Source organism: Scardinius erythrophthalmus (assembly GCF_964197995.2).
Source record: "Scardinius erythrophthalmus genome assembly, chromosome: 13".
NCBI lineage: Eukaryota > Metazoa > Chordata > Actinopteri > Cypriniformes > Leuciscidae > Scardinius > Scardinius erythrophthalmus.
The window spans coordinates 28,045,742-28,066,571 of NC_138233.1; the positions used below are offsets into that span (position 1 = coordinate 28,045,742).

The 20,830-nt window shown below is 38.1% G+C and overlaps 1 protein-coding gene across 1 annotated transcript in view; it reads right to left on the bottom strand.

Annotated features, from left to right (window-relative positions):
• Positions 1 to 20,830, bottom strand: part of aff2 (AF4/FMR2 family, member 2) — a 238,555-nt gene that overhangs the window by 165,708 nt on the left and 52,017 nt on the right. The window contains exons 2-3 of the mRNA XM_081382590.1: positions 18,813 to 18,933; positions 1,239 to 2,081 (exon numbers count right to left, since the gene is read on the bottom strand). Coding sequence (XP_081238716.1) covers positions 1,239 to 2,081; positions 18,813 to 18,933 — 964 coding nt within the window. The remainder of the gene's footprint in view (positions 1 to 1,238; positions 2,082 to 18,812; positions 18,934 to 20,830) is intronic.

Sequence of the window (20,830 nt, forward strand, 5' to 3'; positions counted from 1 at the left end):
ATCAAATCCCCCTGCTGGCAGCCATTCAAAGGAAGTGACGGCACTGCATGGCCTGTAAACGGCCTCAGTGTGGCTCATGTATCACGACCCTAGCAAGGTCAACAGAACTCTGCTCTAAGTGTTGGTCCCACAGAAGGGATGAAGTTAAGATTGCCGGTAATAAAGCTCCAGTGTCTTAACCTCCGGAGGGTTAATTCAAAACATATGAGCCCATCCACTGTGAAAAAATGTGTATGTGACATGTTCAAGACATGGAGGGTCTTCAGAGGTGTTTAAGGAACATGACTTATTGAAATGTTACCACGTTAAAGGTCAAGACAGGTCGTCTCAGTGAGATTGTATCTAGTTGGCAACCTTTCACATGGACCAGTGCTTACTGAATAGTTGCTTAATGAACAATTAAGTCTTATGAAAGTTACATTCTTGATTATATTAGGTATCAAGTTTGTCAGTGAACTCATCTTGACTGACAGCATCATATTGCTTCAATCTATAGCCATATTTAGTACATTTTATTTAATTGTAAAGCCTTTTTGGTTTGCTGTAATTATAGATCTATGCACACAAATCATGGCCCAAAATAAAGAAGAAAGCAATTAGCGTATAAACAGTACTCCAATTTAAGACACAGTCAGTGATGACAGATATGATCATTACGTACAGTATAATGGGAAAACACCTACAATGACTTACTGAACAAAGAGGTGCATTATTTCGCTCAGAAGTACTATTATGAAAGTCACCATTTTCAAGCATTGGCTATAACTGGGAAATTTAATCAAATATAACATTATCCATCATTCAATTACACAGATCTTCCGAATAGTTTTAACTCTAGAATTGTTTCTCCTCTCAAAGGAGAGCCAATATCAACTTACTTCAGCAACCTAAGCACAGGAAAATCACTGAGGTAAGAATTTCCCTCCGTTCAAACCAGTAAAGCTACAATGAAATTGATCTTTAAACACGCCAACAAGAAGACTTCCTTGTAGAGTAGGTAGGTTCACAGGAAAGCCTGAGGTTCATTAGTTGATTATTAATGAAGCACTCCATTATGTCAGCCCCTCGTTCTGCCAGGTTTCAATGCAAAACAGACCTAGCCAGGGGAAAGTCAACAGAGCCAAGCCTATCTGCCAACTGTTCCTGTCCAACTACCGCCGCATCCAAACGAGAGCAAATGATTACAACATCTGCAAGAAGCTTGCCCTTTAACTAAGACAGAAAATGGTCACACTCACCTCCCCGGATTGCGGCAGTGTAAGCTTAGGAATTTTCCCTTTGGTCCCAGCCGTGCTGCTTTTGGTATCCAGCAGACCTCCAAATGGCACACTGTTGTACCCTTCCACCAGCTCCACAGGGGGTTTGAGCTCTGGGGAGTCGTTGGGGACCTGGTCTTGGCCGTCCATGGGCCTGACGTAGGCAGTGGGTTTCTGCTGCACAGCACTGCTGGGCTTGCAGTGGAGACCTTGAGGAAATGTCGGCGTCAAGAGGCCGCTAGGAAGCAGGGACGTAGAAGCCATTGGTGAGTTCGAGCCATGGGAGCACGAGTCCTGCTCAGCGGGAGACTTTCCGAGGCCAAGCTCGGCTGTGGCTGGTCCTTTGCCAGACTGCTTCCTATTGGAGTGTGATGAAGTTGCAGGCCCGCTGGGATTGGGACTTGAGTCCTCTTGGTCCTGATCATGTCTACTAGAGGTCTGCTCATGACTGGAGTGCTTTCCCCGGCTGACCGCTTGAGCGGTCTGGGTTCCACTTGAACCGTGACCCCCTCGTGACCAGTCTGAAGACCGTAACTTTTTGCCTTGATGTCCATGTACAACACTAGAACTTGGCATGGTGTTGGCAGGGGGTGGGGGCATAGAGGTGCTGTGGCCTCCAGGTTGGGAGGGAGCAGCTCGGCTTCGCTGAGCCTCAGGGAAAAAGCCTGGCTGGTCGGGCTTCTCCACTGGAGTCTGGGGAACAGAGTTCTTAGGAATGCCTACAAGGTGACTCTGGTTGGAATGGCTAGTCAGAAGCTCCTTCATTTCATCATAATTTCCAAGTGTGTTTTGGACCCGGTTGGCCAGAGCATCCCCTTTGTTTGTCTGAAAGTAAGAAAATAAAAACTATATGAAACAAATGTATAATTCAGACATATTCCTAACAAAGGTATTTTTAAAAGAACAGTTCACCCCAAATAAAAGTAGAAATGTATACACATGGCCCATATTAATTATGCTCTATATTACCAGTATCCTAAAGTCATACAATAGCTTGGTGTGAGGAAAAAATCTAAATGTAAAGTAATTTACTAATAATATTCACCTCTACCATAATCTTAACTCAAACATGGTGCATATGGAGCAGGCTGGACGGAAGCAACATCAAACATCACTGTTTTTTGAGTGCCTCATAAACAGATGGTGGAGATTATTATCAATGAATAATGAAAATAATTTACTCACATAAAGCTTAAAATTATGAAGACTTGGAAAAAGTTACTTGTATACTGCTTATAGATGTTATTAAATGGAAAAGACATGGACGTTTTCTATAAATTATTTTTTGTTTGTTTGTTTGTTTGTTTGCATTTCATAAAAAAAAAAATAATAATACAGCATACCTGTATGAAATGACATGAAGGTGAGTAAATAAGTACAGAAGTTTCCTTTTTTTTGATGAACTATCCATTTAATTGGAAGAACAATCAACTGTATTGCAAAATGTCAACAGACTGGAATATCATAATCTAAATTGGTTATAAGATAAAAGATAAAGATAAAATAATCCACAACACACCAACTGCTCCACAACACCCCAAAAGTAACGTCATAAATGTATTATTTTTGTGACTACCAATTCAGGGAGTGAAGCCTTCTCAATATGGACAGCTCTAAAGACTGTGTTTGTCAGTATAAAGAACCAGAGTATTTATCATGAGCTTTAGCTGACTAGACCATTAACATAGTTTTGAAATGCAAGCCAACTCTCCATTTGATGTTAGTCAATATTTATGAAACCAGGCAACGTGTGATCACAGAAATGGCGAGACGCTGTATTTAGAATCTATTCAGAATGTTCTGTTTGTGTGCCATTCCTATCCGTGCCTGTGTACTGATTTCCATAAAATAATGTTTGCAAACATCTCCTGAATTTAGTGCAGGCATAAAGATACAGTATTCTCCTCTCCAGAAATATCTGTCCAACACTAGTCTGCTTTTGCTCACAACAAGAGTCCTTTTATAATAATCGTTATCTTTTAGGTTGTGTGGCACATCATTAGTTGCACAGCGTCCTACAGAAGAGAAGCATGCTAGCCCACCCCCCACTGATTATTTGCATAATAAGCAACATTCTTCTTAATGTTCAGGCCTTTACTCTCGTATTCATCTCTACATTTACATCTTTTCCTTTATTCAAAGCCTCCTAAGTATCCGCACCCTTATTTTAAAGAGTCTGAATATAGAGGTATTCCAACAATGAATAAATAAATGTGTGCTTCTCTTGTACACTGATACAATTAAAGGCTACGTTAATCCCAGGAAGCAAAGGTAGAGAGAAACATCTATTAGCATTCTCCATTCATTTCACATGTAATTGCTACATTAATAACAGACAGTACAGCTCTTCTAAAATGCAAATGCATCTGTTATGGCTTTCAACCACATAAACAGTCAATAAACAAATAATGTTAAATGATGCACGACCACAGCATGGCATGCAAGGCTATTATAACAGTGATGGAATTATGCACTGGACCGTTAACACGTGACCTTATCTGATTCTAGATCTTCTCAGCCTAACTGACCTCTGACCTAGTAAAGCCTGAACACTAATGTCAGCAATGAAATCTTATTGACTAAACGGTTAACTGCGATTGACTAAGACATTTTCAAAAAAGAATTAAAACAAATATATCATGCTACATAATAGTTTACAAGCACAAATAGTTTGATGAAAGCAATTTGTTTTGTATTTATTGATTGCTTTATTAAATCATTAAATACTAGCCAGCAGATTTTCGCTTGCTTTATATCCCAGGAAAACCATGATTTACTACTTGCTATTTATAATTTAGGGGGAAGGATACATACTGCATTTTCAACTTCTGATCCTTGTCATTTTAAGGTCTTTTCCCTTTCTCACAATAAACAATTTTGGTCATATTTTGGGTCATCACTTGCGCAATGTAAAACCTGGGTCCACTGGCATGTCTCTGCATCCTCACTATACAGACGACATGAGTTGCGTTCTCGGACAGTGCTTGGATGGGAATGTGTGCAAGTGTGGGCTCTGCTCCAGTGTTTTTAAAGTGAAAGATCTGAAAGGGACACTCTTGAGTGAGAGGAGTGGGTGAACCTCCCAGACGAGGTGCTTCGGTCAATGTGAGGGAAAATCCATCTGGGGTGCACACAAAGAGCTGTTGTGTGAGCTCGACTGCTTGACTGAAGCATGAGAATGCTGGACCGTGGCCAGACACACATTCTACAGCTCGGGGGAAGGTGAGAAAGAGAGAAATACTCTTATTTTAAGCGTTAATTGCTGACATTTTCCGTTCAAGGTTTCTTAAAATGATGAATAAGCCATTTATGAAGGATTAATCGTGTATTTACATTGATGGTTAAAGCTTTTACTAGTTAATTAATGTGTTTGGATATATAAACACTTTAAAATGTCTAGTACTGTAGTTTTAGGCTGTGTTCACACTTCGGTTCGCTTGGTTCTTTTGGTCCGGACCAAAAAAACCCACTTTTAGAGTGCTTTCACACCTGAGCGTTTGTTTCGGAACCTGGTGCGTTTTCTCTCTTGGTTTGGTTTGTTTAGGCATGTGTGAACATGGCAATCGCGCTCAGATCCGCACCAAAACAAACGCTCCGGAATTTAGACCCAATTGCAAACGAACTCTGGGGCGATTCGCTTGTGGTGTGAAAGCAATCAAACCCAACGGACCAACGCACCAAATGGTATTATAAATCATAATGGGAAATGTACTATATAAATAAAAGTAGTGTCTGATTCTGTGAGTGAGCACATTAGAAGTTACCACAGTTGAAAACCAAAAGAGCACTTCTTCATCTAAAAACGTTGTGTAATTGCGCTTCTCCGTGCGAGAATGCTGTCCCGATGAACCTTGATTCCTGCTCTAGCTGCATTATAACATTCGTCTAGTGTTTGTGTGTCTTGACACTGATAACCTCTAGACAACGCTGGAAGATCAAGAGAGAGAGAGCGTTTAAATTTATTGCAGTATTAATACAAATGTAGTTTAACAGCTGCAATGACGGCTACATTTGTATAGTGTTTGCGTGTGTTTCGACATTTACAAATAAAGCCACAATAATCTCATGGAGCGAACTTGACAATGATGGATGACGCAGAGACCAATAAGACCAAACGCTGACCAATAAGAGGACAGTTACTCGCATGTGACTTGCGTGAACACAAGGTTGCCTTATTAAAGAGAACCGAACCAAGAAGAAAATACAACATTGTAACAAATTAACCTGTTTCGGAACAAAACAACAATCTATATGTGTGAAAACGCCCCTAGTGCTGGTTCAGTTTGGCATTTTTATCACCGAACCTAAAGGCATAGGGATACGTTCACAACCTGATTGGTCGGCTTGTATGATGTATTACCTTGAGAAGGAACTTACCGAACATTCAAAACAATGCTGTGTGCTGGGATAAATGCGTCCATCATATGCAGGTTACGCATATTGCATACAACAAAATAATTTAATATATCTCAATACAGATCTCTAAAATTTTACACTGAGCAATAATTTTCCTACATACCAAAATCTGTGTTCCATTTCTCATCCAATTTAACCAAGACCAAAATGATCTGCTCCACCACATTCATTCTATCGCTCTATATATGTTTTTCCTCTATATAAACAATCGTCTCATCTGTGTCTATTTTAACTTCTCTTAAAATATTTTAAGAGAACAGTGTGAAACAATGTTGATACACAAAAGAGAAGCACCTTGGCGATACATATTTAACAGCCATCAAGCTAAAAAAACATCACTGCTTTTGATATACGTTCACTATAAAAGTGTGACAGTGCTATCATTCCTTGATTAAAGTATTTAGGAGGTTCAGTGAGATCATTCACTTTTTGATTGTGATTTTCAGCACTCCGAAGTTTTAAATGATACAAGAGACTTTGTAATGGGCCATTACTTAATTGCCTGGAAGGAGCATCTTGGGAAAAAGGGCAGCATTCTTCTTCCCCTCGTGGCCTTCTTTACTTCAAGACAAGGAGAGATTACGTACTTAAACATACTTAAGTGCTTCAGTGTCAGCTGCCTCTTTAAAACACTCCACAAAGTCTTGATAAATGCTTGTAATGACTCATACAGACTTGAATTGTAAAATACAGCCCTGTGGCAAAGCAAAATCCAGCCAAAATGAATATATGAACAGTTTCATACAAGCAAAAGAGAGGTCAGCATTATTTGATTGGTATACGTCCATGCCTGTGTGTGTGTTTGTTTGCTTGCTAAGGTGTTAGCAGCAGTGCAAATGCAGTTTAATGGGGTCATATTAAAAAGACACTGTGTGTTCTAGAGATTTGGGTACTTGGGCGCAACCACTCTGCGCAGGCTATTCACATGCACAATGAGAGCCTTTGTTTTCCTCAATTGCCAGCCCTTTCCAACTTCACCAGAGAATCCTCTGTATTTCAAACAATTTCCCTTAATGGATGTTAACAAGAACCTCAATATAAACAATCGGTTCACTCGTGAAAACTGAATCAGATGCATTCGCGAGCTGACACGCTCAATAGGAACGTTAAATGACTGATGAGTATCTCATCACGCAGTAGATTTGCATTGACTTGATTTAAGTTGGAAAAGTCTGTATCCTTTATTGCAAATAAAGCAGTGTTTCCATGCCATATGTTCAAGAGAACGAGTAACTTCCAGCAAAACCGGTGTTAAATAAAGTATAAATGGAGACATTATGGGGAAGCCACAGTTTTATCAACGCTATCTCAAGACCAATTCGCACGTGTGAGTACGATGTGGCTAATTCGTACGATTTGTCTAAACCCCAGTGATGGGTAGGTTTAGGGGCAGGTTAAGGGGTCATTCGTACGAATTCATACGAATTGGGCAACTTGTAAAATATGTAAAAAACTTGTAAAAAAAAAATCATACGAGTGAGGTCTTATGAATTCGTACGAATTAGCCACCTCGTAAAATACGTACGAATTGGCGTGAGATCCGGGTGAGAGTCCGGGTGACCCGGAATTAGCAACCGACTTTACTACGGTGTTGTGACGTATTTCCAAGTGAAACGGAATATTGAATAGAGGGCGAGGTTTTATTTTAGCGCACCTCCTCTCCATCCCTCGCTCATAGCAGAGTGACGGTTGGAGGGGAGTGGAAAAAAAAATCTCTGTGTATTAACTTGCACGGGTTAATTGTTCACCACAAGACTAGTAATTATGTGCTACCAAAGTAAATAGTGTCAATTTTAATTTCATAATTCAAATAGGAAGATGCAAATCCCGTTACAAATGATGACTCAAACAAATGATGTGAGTTTGGAGCAGATCATTGGCAGACCACATGGGGGAGTGTCTGGGAAACCTATTTGAAAACCTGTTGAAAAGTCAATTATTAAAAAAAGCGAATTATTATTAGCCTACTGCTTTGATTTTACAATCAAATAACGTAATCTCAAAGTTACATATTCAAAAGATATCGCTGTTTAAAGCTGAAGTGAAATGTTGAAGGTAAATGATATTTTAGGCTTAGTCACGATGCTCAAATCAAACAAACAATGAGAGAAAAAAGTGTGCTATTTCAGTATATTAAAACGGAATGTGTGATTATGCTTACAATAGTGCAAAGTTATATAAAGTAAGGAATAATTGAAGATGGGACGTTGAATTATTAGAAAAATAATGCAGACCTGAAGAGTGAATCCGCTTGGTCGACGCCTTTAGTTGCTTGGTATTTATTCACTTGCTCAATATCTTTGTGCGCTTTGATTCTTTTGCTGTTGTAGGCTGTAAGGACCTTTGAAATAACTGAAATAATTTGACGATGATTCATCAAATCATATTCATTTACTTCATCAACAGTGCACTATCACTTAAAATGAGCAGCACTGCACAAAGATCTGAGTATTCTCATGTTAACATGAGTGCCAAAAAAAATGACACTGCTGACGCTTATGCTGTGAAAAAGGCCTTATGGTTTAAGTTACACACAACACAACTTGTAAAAAAAGATCTCATAGAGAACCAGAACGAACTGTTGTATGATTACTTACAATTGTCTCTACATTTTAAATTGGTATAGGAAATGTACATCTTCCAACACACTCAAGTTTAACTACTTTAAATGAGAAGTAGACTGTAGTCTGTTGTTTCTCAACACTGTGTGTTGCGTGTGTGGCTCTGTGTGCATGCTGTCTCTCCTTGACAAGACATTGGCAGTGTTTACAAAAGAGCCTTGTGCTCATCTGCTGCGAGCACTCAGGGCTTTTGCCCCCCGGCCAGAAAACCAACAACTGCGATGGTAATGAAGGTGGCAATACCTCCAGATCTCAGTGAAACAGCATGGAAACCTCAGCAGCACTCAAACACTACACCCACACAGCACACATTTCTTACTCTGAACGACGGCGCTGTCAGGGAAACGTCTTTGCAATAATTCGATATTTCTTTGCCAGTGCGTGCGTCCTGTCTGGATCACACAAAGACAGGAACAGCAAACAGCAGTGGTCTACAGAGCCATTAATGCTTCGGATGAGGGGTCGATGCTGAGTCAAACGAGAAAACTCAGACTACACATCATTTAAAATCAATAGAAGATTGGTTACAGAGAAAAGGCGAACAAGAAAGAATGCGCATGGTGAAATTCCATCAAGAAATTACGTTAAGCTCTACTGATGGGGAATTTGCTTCTGAAATAGCTTGGAGTCAACTTGAAATTAAAACTGACCCTACTTGTTCATCAGTGCGTGAAAAACAATCGCTCGCATTCATTAAATGTGTCAAAACAGTAAAAACTGTGCGTGGACATTGTCAAATGCAGTCTTTATATGGACATGGGTGCATTTTATTCAGCTTACTAAAGATTCCCTCATTTAGAATAATTAGAACTTGATCATGTGATCTTTTCAAGATTTCTGAAAGATCATGTGACACTGAAGACTGGAGTAATGGCTGCTGAAAATTCAGCTTTGCAATCACAGGAATAAATTACATTTTAACATATATTACAATATAAACCAGTTAAATCAAATGGTAATAATATTTCACAGTATTGCTGTTTTTACAGTATTTGTTATTTATTAAATAAATGCAGCCATAAAAAAAATAAAAAAATTAATGTTTCCAAACTTTTGACCAGTAGTGTATATGTGTGTGTGTGTGTATATATATATATATATATATATATATATCTACAGCGATCTGTCACGCCACATTTAAGAGCATCAAAACGCCATTTATTTTTATTGAATTTCGTGATAAAATGGACAGAATTTGAAAGATGACACTTAGTTTCTTTTTAGAAATAACAAAGTACAGAGCTATTTGCGATTATTGGAGGCACGCTACCAATAATGTTTAGGCTAGTATAGGGTAAAACTGCAGACCTGGCAACCCTGGCTTGAACTACGGGTGATTCATAGGGTCAAATAGAGCCTGCTTTTATGTAGCTGTTTTTGCTGTGAATGCGTTATTGTCGCATTAACTTGCCCTGAATTCATACATTTTTGCAGTGGGACACATTTTTCCACACACTTTTGATTGACAGGATATAATCGGCCCTGATCATCAGCTGTTTTTAAACAATTGGCCGATGGCCGATAGTGAAAATAATAGCTTTTATCAGCCAATACATCTGTAAATCTCTAATATATATATATATATATATATATATATATATATATATATATATATATATATATATATATATATATTATTATTTTTTTTTTAGAAATACATCACATTATAAATAAAATGTTTGACGTTGATCTCAACGTCAATAAAGGTTGTTGCATCCTCTAACATGAATCATCCATAAGAACACAAGCATTAAAAGTAGATATAATTGTCGATGACGAAGTTCATAGTGTTTTTGTACTGCATTCATTCCTTAATTAGGAACAGAAAAAAACACTGTCGCTAAGTGAACCTGGTGGCAAAAACAAGGCAACCATAACAACAATTCCCACAGAGTAGAGCTAAATACACACTCGAGCACAACAACTTCAAATCACTCCCGAGACCAAGCATTAGACTGACTTTATTCAATTCAGACCTAGTATCCTTTCTACGCAATGCAGAACTAACCGCAAAAACAACCTGGTAGGCAAAAAGGAACAAGGTATTGTGCTAGCATGCACAGCTAGGCGTCTTTTCGCTCACTTAGTGCGTTTGACTCAGCAAGTTGTTTGAGGTAGAGGGTAATTTGGGAATATTTACCTTGGGGCAAAAAAAAAAAAAAGAAAGAAAGAGAAAAGTCTCTCTGTGACTGGGACGGTAGAAAACTCTTGGAGCAGCTCCAGAGGTCTGACCTTGGCTGGCTGAAAGCTTTTAAAAACAGCCTTGCACAGAGAAAGCATGTCCAACAGGAGTGAAAGGCCACGAAGGGACACTGGGGGGGGAAGGTTGATGTGGGAAACAAGCAGAAGGGGCGGCGGGGGCACTCGAGCTATGGCGCTAGCACCACTGGAACTGCTTTGAAGGTGCCAAGCGATCTGGGAACCAGTAAATTAGTCCCAAATAGCTGTTAACGGCACAGTTCCATTAAACAGGATTTAGGGGGATTAGCTAATAGCAGCCTTAGATGAGTGTTTGGGGGGTGGAGGGCGGCAAAGACTGGTTGGCGAGGGAATAAAAAACGAAGCGCTCATGTCCTAGCTCTCGTGAAGAGGAAGGTATAGTGACTTATGACACGGAGAAAGCCTGTTAAAGGGATATTCACCCAAAATTAGCCCATGATTTACTCACCCTCAAGTCATCCTAGGTGTATATGACATTCTTCTTTCAGATGAATACAATCTGAGTTATATTAAAAAATGTCCTGGCTCTTCCAATTATTTTAGTCGATAAAGTTTTGAATATGGATATTTTTCAAAACAGAAAGAACCATTCGCTGCCATTCTAAAGCTTGGAAGACCCAAGACATTTTTTAATATAACTCAGATTGTATTCGTCTGAAAGAAGATTGCCATATACACCTAGGATGGCTTGAGGGTGAGTAAATCATGGGCTAATTTCCATTTTTGGGTGAACTATCCCTTTAAATATTAAGCGCAATTACGGCTATTTATCGTTTCCGAGCGAAACTTTCGCTCCCATTTTGGGGGCGTACTCATATTTACGTGGCACTTTTCTTGTTAATCTTTCAGCGTCTTCTGCGGCAGCTTGCTCTCACAGTGCTCCTGTCTGGATCCTTCATTGTGCTCTGCTTCAGCGCCCGCTTTGAGCTCCAAATCCCTCTCACATTTGACAGGACACAGTGAGTCGAGTTCAATGCACAGCACATCATTCAGGAGAGTGATGCAACCGCACAGCTGCAGCGAGGAATGCTGGGACAGCACATTCCTGTGGGCCAGAAACAATTACATTCTCTATGCAAACTCACTCAGAAATTGTTTGAGCCTCCATTTCACATCATCAAGAGAGACATTTTTTTTCCCCCAGTACAGTGTACAAGTCCAGTGTCTCTGCAGACTTAAGCTATAATTAAACAGTCTAGTTTTTTTTGTTTGTTTTTTTTCATATTCACATATTCATATTTATTTTGCAAAGACTTTTAACTAACTGGAGCCAAGGTGATTTTTAAAATAATTTTTAATTGAGTGTGTCTTTCAATTTGATACAATTCTCACTAAATGTTCTAATTCTGAGTCATTGCAATATGTTATTGTATATTTTCTCTCACCACGCATTCAGTAAATCCCAAAATAACAGTGATGTTATTAACTAAATTTAAAACTATTATTTTTTTTTCTTTATTTAAAAATAAAGCTGAAAAAAATAAAAGAAAATGGAATAATACAAATAAATAAATAAATAAATAAATAAATAAATAAATAAATAAATAAATAAATAAATAAATAAATAAATAAATAAATAAATAAATAAATAAATAAATAAAAATGAAATGATGAAAATAAAATTTAAGCCTTAAAAACATATGAAAAATGTTGCCTTGGAAACTAAAATGAAAGTAAAAAAGTACTGCAATTACAATTACTAAAACTGAAATAAAAATGAATTAAAGCTAAACACACAACAATAATAATACAAATAATAATATTAATAATGATAATCAAAAGCACATACCATTACTAACTACTAAAATCAAAATGAAAAGTGAACATGGTAACATTTACAATAAGGTTCCATTGGTTATCATTGTGGGCAGTAAGTTGGTTACAGTATTTATTAATCTTTGCTCATATTAACTAATAAAAAGTTAATGTTAGCTCAGATACGTTACATCATATTAACAGATACAACCTTTGATTGTAAAAATGCATTGTAAATGTTGAATTTAACATGAACAAATATTAATAAAATGCTGTAATGTTTATTCTTAGTTCATGTTAACTAATGTAGTTAGTGGTGTTAAAAATGGAACCTTATTGTAAAGTATTACCATTAACACAGATAGCAATTAATGCTCACTATTTTTCATAATGCATTCTGGGAATTTCAAAGGAATGAACAGTTCAGTGCACCGGACAGCCCTAGAAACGGCACACTCCTTGTCCAGTGCACTTGTGGATTGAGACCAAGCGGGGATTCAGTAAGAATGAATTGTGCCTATTCATTGCACTGTTAATTTGCATGTGCTGTCTGTGTTGTCTTTTTGTGCCCGATTCACTAAAGAAATTACACAAATCAGGTAACGCCGCACACGCGCCCACAAAATTAGTGCCGAATGCAATTTTCACTGCGCAATTCCCTATCTTGCAGTGCTAGATTACAAAGGATGCGGCAGAGCACACAATCCAGCACCACTGAGATCCACCTGAATCAGCTCTTTACAATGCTGAAAGTGTACACACTACACCTCACGTCTGGATATATGCCCGTTTATAACATTTTCCTCCATCATTTGATGAATAACTGCCATGATCAATACAAAACATAAACAAACATCTCTTTTCAATTAAATTCATTTCACCCCCTGCTTTCCTAACACCGCAACATTAATTGCACCAAGCAAATAGCTCTGTGTTTTTATGAGTAAATCTATAATAAGTCTAATTTACACAAAGGGAGGTAAGTTTGAGCTGACAAGAGTGACAATGATTTACTCAAGACTCAAGGCGGGTTCTCAAAGCTCAACTGTGATGTTTTTGCAGTGCAATGCCACAAACAAGTGCTCTTGGTTTAATCTGAGTTTTGTTTTCTAAACCATTTTTCCCCTTATTTCGCTTTATAGGACAACTGTGAACTGAGTGACAGGATAGTACATTTAAGGTAGGGTAGGCAATTTCGGAGAGGCTAGCAATAGCAAGCTAGCTTTGAAAGCATAAGATAAGCCACGCCTCCTTCAAAACACATGAACACACACAGCCAGAGCAGAATCTGCAAAGCATCATGAGAGACGAAGTTAAATTACCTCATGTCTCAACATTACAATAATAATGAATGTAAACAACTCACAGAGCTTCAGTTGTACCACCAGACTGCTGCAGATTCGTTTCAGCGTTGATTGTGCTGACTGATCGAGTCTGAGGTCGTGAACAGCTCCAGTTAGAACGTCACAGGTTGCCATCTTGTAATTACGGTTACGACATGGCGTGAACGCAGCATAAGCTCGTTGTTTTGGTTCAGGAGGGACTGTAAGGCGGCGGCTGCTGGTTGTTTGCGATGCTTGGTGACTGACGTCTGTCTACAACTCTTCATAGTCTTAAGGAACGTGTGATTGCGTGAGTGCGTGAAGATATGCAAATACATGTTGACAGAAGATGTTGATCAGTGCATTCAGACCAAATGCAATGGTTGGACAAACATATTTTCAGTCCTGAGACTTCCACAGTAAATATACTGTATTACATGTTTTAATATTTAGACCACTTTTTAATTATTGATTCCTATCAGGATGTGAAGAAGGTTTCAATCAGTTTGACAAAAATATGATATATATATATATACACACAATACCTTTAAATGTACTATTTAAATTGACCAAAACTAACTTTTTGGGGCCACTGTAGTTTCTTAGACAAATAACAAAAAGATTATGTAACAGAGATATTGAATTTATGACCGATGGCTTTTATGAAGTTTTTCTTTCTGAGTGACTGTAGTCTGAAAACGTTCACCTTGTAGTCAACCACCGTCCTTACTTTCAGTGAGTTTTTCATTATCACAAACACCTTGCGCTTGCTCTCCGGGGATTTAGTCTTGGCACCCCGTAAAGCTGCTTTGGGACCATTTTTATTATTACAAATGCTGTATAAATAAAGCGACAGAACCAACAAATTTACCCTTCACCTGATGTCACCCTGGAAGTATTTCAAAGACCAGTGATTCTCACATTAAAACTCTGAGTAAAAGCTACGCTCGCAGCTTCGACTTGACATCAGCAGAGACACAATTTTAGCTTTAAATGTGAGGCTGAAGTTGTTGTTTTTTTTTAAGTGGAGAGCTCTGATGTTGAGGCAACTAATTTCAGAGGAAGAGGAAGAGGCCTTGGCCCAGATGAAGATAAATGGCATGTGTAGATCTGATTAGAGAAAGAGAAAGAGCGAGAGAGAGAGAGAGAGAGAGAGAGAGAGAGAGAGAGAGAGAGAGAGAGAGAGAGAGAGAGAGAGAGAGAGAGAGAGAGAGAGAGAGAGAGCAAATGCAGATATAAAGTTAAGGAGAGAAAAAAAGCGAAACCAAAAAGTGGGGGAGAGAGAGTGCCTTGTCTTAGGAGGACTGTAATTATCCCTCAAAAAAGAAGGCAACACTACATGTTTCTACGACTGCTGCTCTGTGGGAAGTAACAGAAAAATTCTTCCACAAAAAGGCATTCCTTGCTTCAAAGCTCCAGTTTACAGATGCCATTATGTTTGAAGACAATTTATGAGGGAATTAACTCTTCTAGTAAACTAAACTCGGATGTTCACGATGGTAAATCAAGCTCATGAATCATTTTACATATCTGCACCAATTATCACAGATACTTTGACAGAGCTAAAATATACAAGCTGACATATGCTTTATTCTACTCCAAACTATCTTGATCAAGCTCAGATAACCCTCAATCAAAGTTTTTGCATTCCTTATGTGAAAAACGTCAAATATCATGGTAATTTAAAGGCCCACTGAAGCGCCTTGGAACGCGCAGCTTTGTGTGATGAGTTGACATAATTTCCACTGAAATAGGAAGCTAAGACGGGGCATATTGAATGGCTCCTCCCCCTTTTCAAATAGCCAATAGCATTTAGTTTACCTCACAGACTGCAAGTCGTACTTGACAGCACCATGGAAACGAATCTGAGCGCTGATGATACATTTGATTCTAGAGAGCATTTGATTGGACAGAAGATGTGATGAGAAGCTGAAGTCCACGGTGAAATCTGTGATCCATTTTAACGGAAGTGAGAGACTCATAAATGCAAATTTTGTCATTGTTTTGGAACACACCAGCTTATTCATAACCTTAAGCCATAATTTTTCATAGATGGGTGTCTAAACCTTTATGCTGAAGAGAAAAACCAACGCAACTTTGAGGGGACCAAGCCAAACATGATTGTGTTTATCTGCCCAGCTAGCAACACTGGACATCAACCACACGGCATAGGCTAATAACCTTTTTTTCATATACTGTCTACTTTCTATAACAGTTTTATCTAATAACATATTAAACAGTACTGTTAGACAGATCGCTAACTAATAAACACAGAGAATGCGAGCATTGTTTGCTCTGGCGTTCTCAGCGCCGTCAAAATAAAAGTCACCGTGCTTGCGTCACTCCCTTACCCCTCCTACCAGTTCCTATGGCCACTTGGCCAGTGCGAACGCAAACAGCAAAACCGAGTTTGGGGGAGAGTAGTTAGAACTTAGAACTGTTTAGAAGTGGACAGTTCCTAGAACTAAGTTCCTGTAACTACTTGGTCGAAAAGCGGCTATAAACAGAACGATATTATCCGCTGGTGTGGATGGTCTTTATAGTTAACTTTATAGTTAGCGTTCTTGGTGTGAACGGGCCTTAAGGCTAATATAATCATACTAAAAGCTAAAAAACTTCAATTTTGATTTCAGGGGGCCTTTAACTGCCAAACTCTCAATGACACTGTCACTGTTACTAGACGTCCTTGCCATTTAAAGAAAATCCCTGTCCTGGATCAAAACCAATGCCATAAAAAGTAGTCATAACCTGTCCCACAACTCATCCCATCATAACTGTTTACATGACAGTATCGCAGAAACGAAACAGATGGAACAATTTAGGCACGAGGAAGCGGCGAGTCACTATCCAGTTGTAATGGCGCATAGAGTTAAGAGGCAGTTCTTCACCTACAGAGGCACAGGGGGAGATTGATCCCATTCTCTGGCCCCCGAGGACCTTAGGACCGGCGTAATGACAGTGCTTCACTCTCCCTGAGATGGTCTGTCTCGGCCCTTGCTAACAGCCGGCTAAGGAAACAGATAAGCTACCTGAGGCTGGAAGGGCGACCTTGACACTTATTGACGCAATAAAAGTGATGTTCTCGAGTGGTGACATACAAAAGTGCTAGGTGTTTTATACTGCTACTGTAGATGTTCAATAGCTTTTAAAGTCAACATGAAGTCAACACTGACCTTATTTACTTCTTTTTTTACTTCTTTTTTCATTTCCCAGGTCATTCTGTCCGCAATTCTTCAGCGCGTGTTATTTCAAAGATATATATATTTTGTAACTCTCAGGCTACGTCTACATTAATCCGGATACATTGGAAAACTGCGCTTTTGCTTCAAAACACTCCATCCACACTAGCGTTTTCAAGCGTTTTCCAAAAGTTTCATATCCACACTGAAATGTCGGAAAACGCCAAATTAACCTTATTGTGCATGTGAAAAACCTCTCCAAAATATCTCTCCATTCACTGATGCGCCAGGTCGCACTCACTCACCATTATATGTTTGGTCTGAACGCAACTGCTCTCATGTTTTGCCGCAGGACAGTAATTACGAGTAAATTTTATGTCATCTTTGCAGGACTGAAATATGAAGAGTGTACTAAAGCTGTGTTTCCATCGCAGGAACTATTCCAAGGAATTAGGGACTTTGGGGTGGTACTCGGTGTGTTTCCACTGCAAAACCAGGGTCTAAATGAAGTTCCGGTAAAAATTCCCCCCTCAGAAAGTCCCTGCTCGCGAGCTAGAACTTTTTCAAAGTTCAGGAACTTTCAGGGGTGGGACTTGGTCTCTGAACATGCTGATTGGTTGAGTTCATGTCGCATTTTGATTGGTTGATCATTTCATTTTAACCACCATTTTTAAAAATCCGTTGCGGTGCTATTCGATTCAACAATGGAGTTTAAAAAATAGGACCGATGACGAGGTTCAGGCTTTCTAAAGCTTAAATTCAGAGGATGAAATCCAGCGTGAACAGGAACACTTTTCAAACAAAAACGTATAAGTGTGGACAAGGCCTCAAAAACATTTTTTCCTTTCGCCACACTTGCAGGACATGTTAGCCAATAGCCAAATAGCTATGTAAGTATTGGTATTTACAGTAGATAGACCTTTTATAAAATCTTAGTGACAACTGCAATAGTTATGCAGTTATGTTAATGTAATAAAGGTTATGGCAATGAAAACAAATGAAGCTATATTTGAAAAAGTAGAATTGCCAATTGGATATGCCGAGATGCTCTTTGAAGTTAAATATGACCTTTAACCTCCACGTCCGGGTCACCATTTTGGTTCTCAGCAGGCAGAAGCTTAATGCCTGGGCAAAAATGCCACCCTTTCCTTAATTAACTGCAAATTCACATTCAGTTCAGGCTCCATTTGGGGTATGTAATGCCAAGTTTTTACAATTCAAGTACCAGTGGACAAAACCAATCCCTACCAATGTGAATATTCAGTTTTACTTGTAATATGCAGTTATTTCCTACAGGTTTTTTTTTTTTTTTTTGGGGGGGGGGGGGTTGCTAAATGCTAAATGCTAAATGACAAGAAAGTGCATAAAATAATTGAATAATTAAATAATACGTATGTAAATAATATTTAAATATATTCAAACGTTTGATATATTAATTTAAACATGTCTCAACTCTCGACGTAAAGAGATGTTAACAAACATTTTCTGAAAGTAAAATGGCTGACGGACACCAAATCATGCTGACTTTACGCCATTTTTCAAACGCTTTTTCAAACGTTTTTGATATAGCTCACCTTTAACATCCTAACTTTAATCCTAAAAAAAAAAATACATAACCCTGATCATAAGCGTTCCTTTAAACCAATTCCTGCTGAACCCCAGGGTGGAAACCAGAAGTTGTGTAAATATTAAGAGCACCTCAGCATCCAGAGTGTGTGTGTGTGTGTGTGTTTGGCCTGGTAAACCCTACATTACTGGTAAACCCTACAAAAAGTTGACAATATCTGCAATCCTTGTCCTTGTGGGGACATGTCTTGGTCCCCATGTAGAAAAAATCTTATAAATCATCCTAAGGGATGTTGTTTGAACATGTAAAAATGCAAGAGTTTTCTGTAACGGGTAGGTTTAGGGTTCGGGGATAGAATATACAGTTTGTACGGTATAAAAATCATTACGTCTATGGAAAGTCCCCATAAAACATGAAAACACAACATGTGGGTATGTGTGTGTGTGTGTGTGTGTGGGCTCTGATTGGGCCTTTACCTTGTACGGCTCACCAAACAGATTAAATCCGGTGGAGAACAAGTCTTCATCCTGCTGCACTTCCTGCGTCCTCCGCTCCCACTCCTTCTTCTTCAGCGCCGAGCGGTCCTGCTCGTAATGACTGCGGGAAACGGGAGAGAAAGAACGATAGAGAGTAAGAGCGTGATTCGAGTTGGCATGCGAGAAATCGACGGCGAAAAACCCCTGCCCGTAAGAGATTCAAGGGAAGCCCTTATCTGCCTAATAGGCCCGAGCTGACACTAAGCAGATGAGGAGAGCGTGGCGGAGGAGATAAAGTAACTGGATTGGTGCGCGGATGCTTTGCAGGAACAGACAGGAGACTGCCAGGAAGAGGCAGCTCTGTTTGAAATGCTGGAAGAAGGGCTGGAGCCTCGGGGAGCGTTTATTTAGATTCGAAGGACCTCATATGGCAATCAGTGTGGGGGATTGTTACAGGAAATTCAAGCTTGTTTTAAACAAAGGCAGATGTCATACTGTGGAGTAAATGATTTCACAAATGAAAAAAACCAAGCGTCTCCCTCTGAGGGATTCCGTCAGCCTCGTGTTTTTCTTTACATTCATTAAAATGAAGACTTCATCTGAGCGGTTTCTAGCACACCTCTCTCTCCCAGGCCTTGTTTGAGTTATTTAACGTCCAGATGACGTGCAGTTTAAGAAACTTCATGTATTAGCAATGGAAACAAACACGAGGGTGCTAAGCTGAGAGAGTGTGATGGTAGCGGTGACTGGTTGGCCCTGAGGCCGGTGTTAAAGGCTGACAGTGTCTGATTAGGGCCCGTAGACTCGGTTCCTTCCATTATCATAATGTAGAATGGCCCCGAGTTAACGCAGAACTCCCTCGGGAACAGACACGCTCCACAGCCGCTAGCTGTAGCATTAGCATCGGTCCCTGAGGGGGAACAACGGCGTGACAGAAGCGCTGAATTTTCACTCAGTGGTCCCCTTGTTATGTTGTGACATATATGAGTATGTGTTAGAGCTTGCCTGTTCATTTGTTCTCTCACTCACTCACTGAAGGCTTTATGACACGCTTCAAAAGATATGTTATTCCTTTAAAAAATTCATTAGCAAGCTAACAATATGCAATCAAATTCAGGGTGAAGGATCTAAAATGTTGGAAGGTAATTGTGACTGATTCTTGCTGTTACGTTGTTACTTGCTGTATTTTTTAAGTGATAAAAAAAGCAATAAAATTAGAAGTAAATTGGCCAAAAAGTTTGTGATTACATTCCAATATGCCAATATTATTTATTGTTGTTATTATTATTATTATTATTATTATTATTATTATTATTATTATTATTATTATTATTATTATTAAATAGATTCAATAAAATAAGAAACAATTTGGCAAAATAGTTTATGATTATATATCAATATGGCTGTATTATTATTATTATTATTATTATTATTATTATTATTATTATTATTATTATTATTATTATTATTATTATTAAATTAATAAAATAAGAAACAGTTTGGCCAAATAGTTTATGAGTATATATCAACATGACTACATGATTATTATTATTATTATTATTATTATTATTATTATTATTATTATTATTCAATAGATTAAATAAAATAAGAAACAATTTAGCCAAATAGTTTATGATTATATATCAATATGACTGTATTATTATTATTATTATTATTATTATTATTATTATTATTATTATTATTATTATTATTATTATTAAAAATAGATTAAATAAAATAAGAAACATTTTGGCCAGATAGTTAATTATTATATATCAAAATGGCTGTATTATTATTATTATTATTATTATTATTATTATTATTATTATTATTAAATTAATAAAATAAGAAACAGTTTGGCCAAATAGTTTATGAGTATATATCAATATGACTATATTATTATTATTATTATTATTATTATTATTATTCAATAGATTAAATAAAATAAGAAACAATTTAGCCAAATAGTTTATGATTATATATCAATATGGCTGTATTATTATTATTATTATTATTAT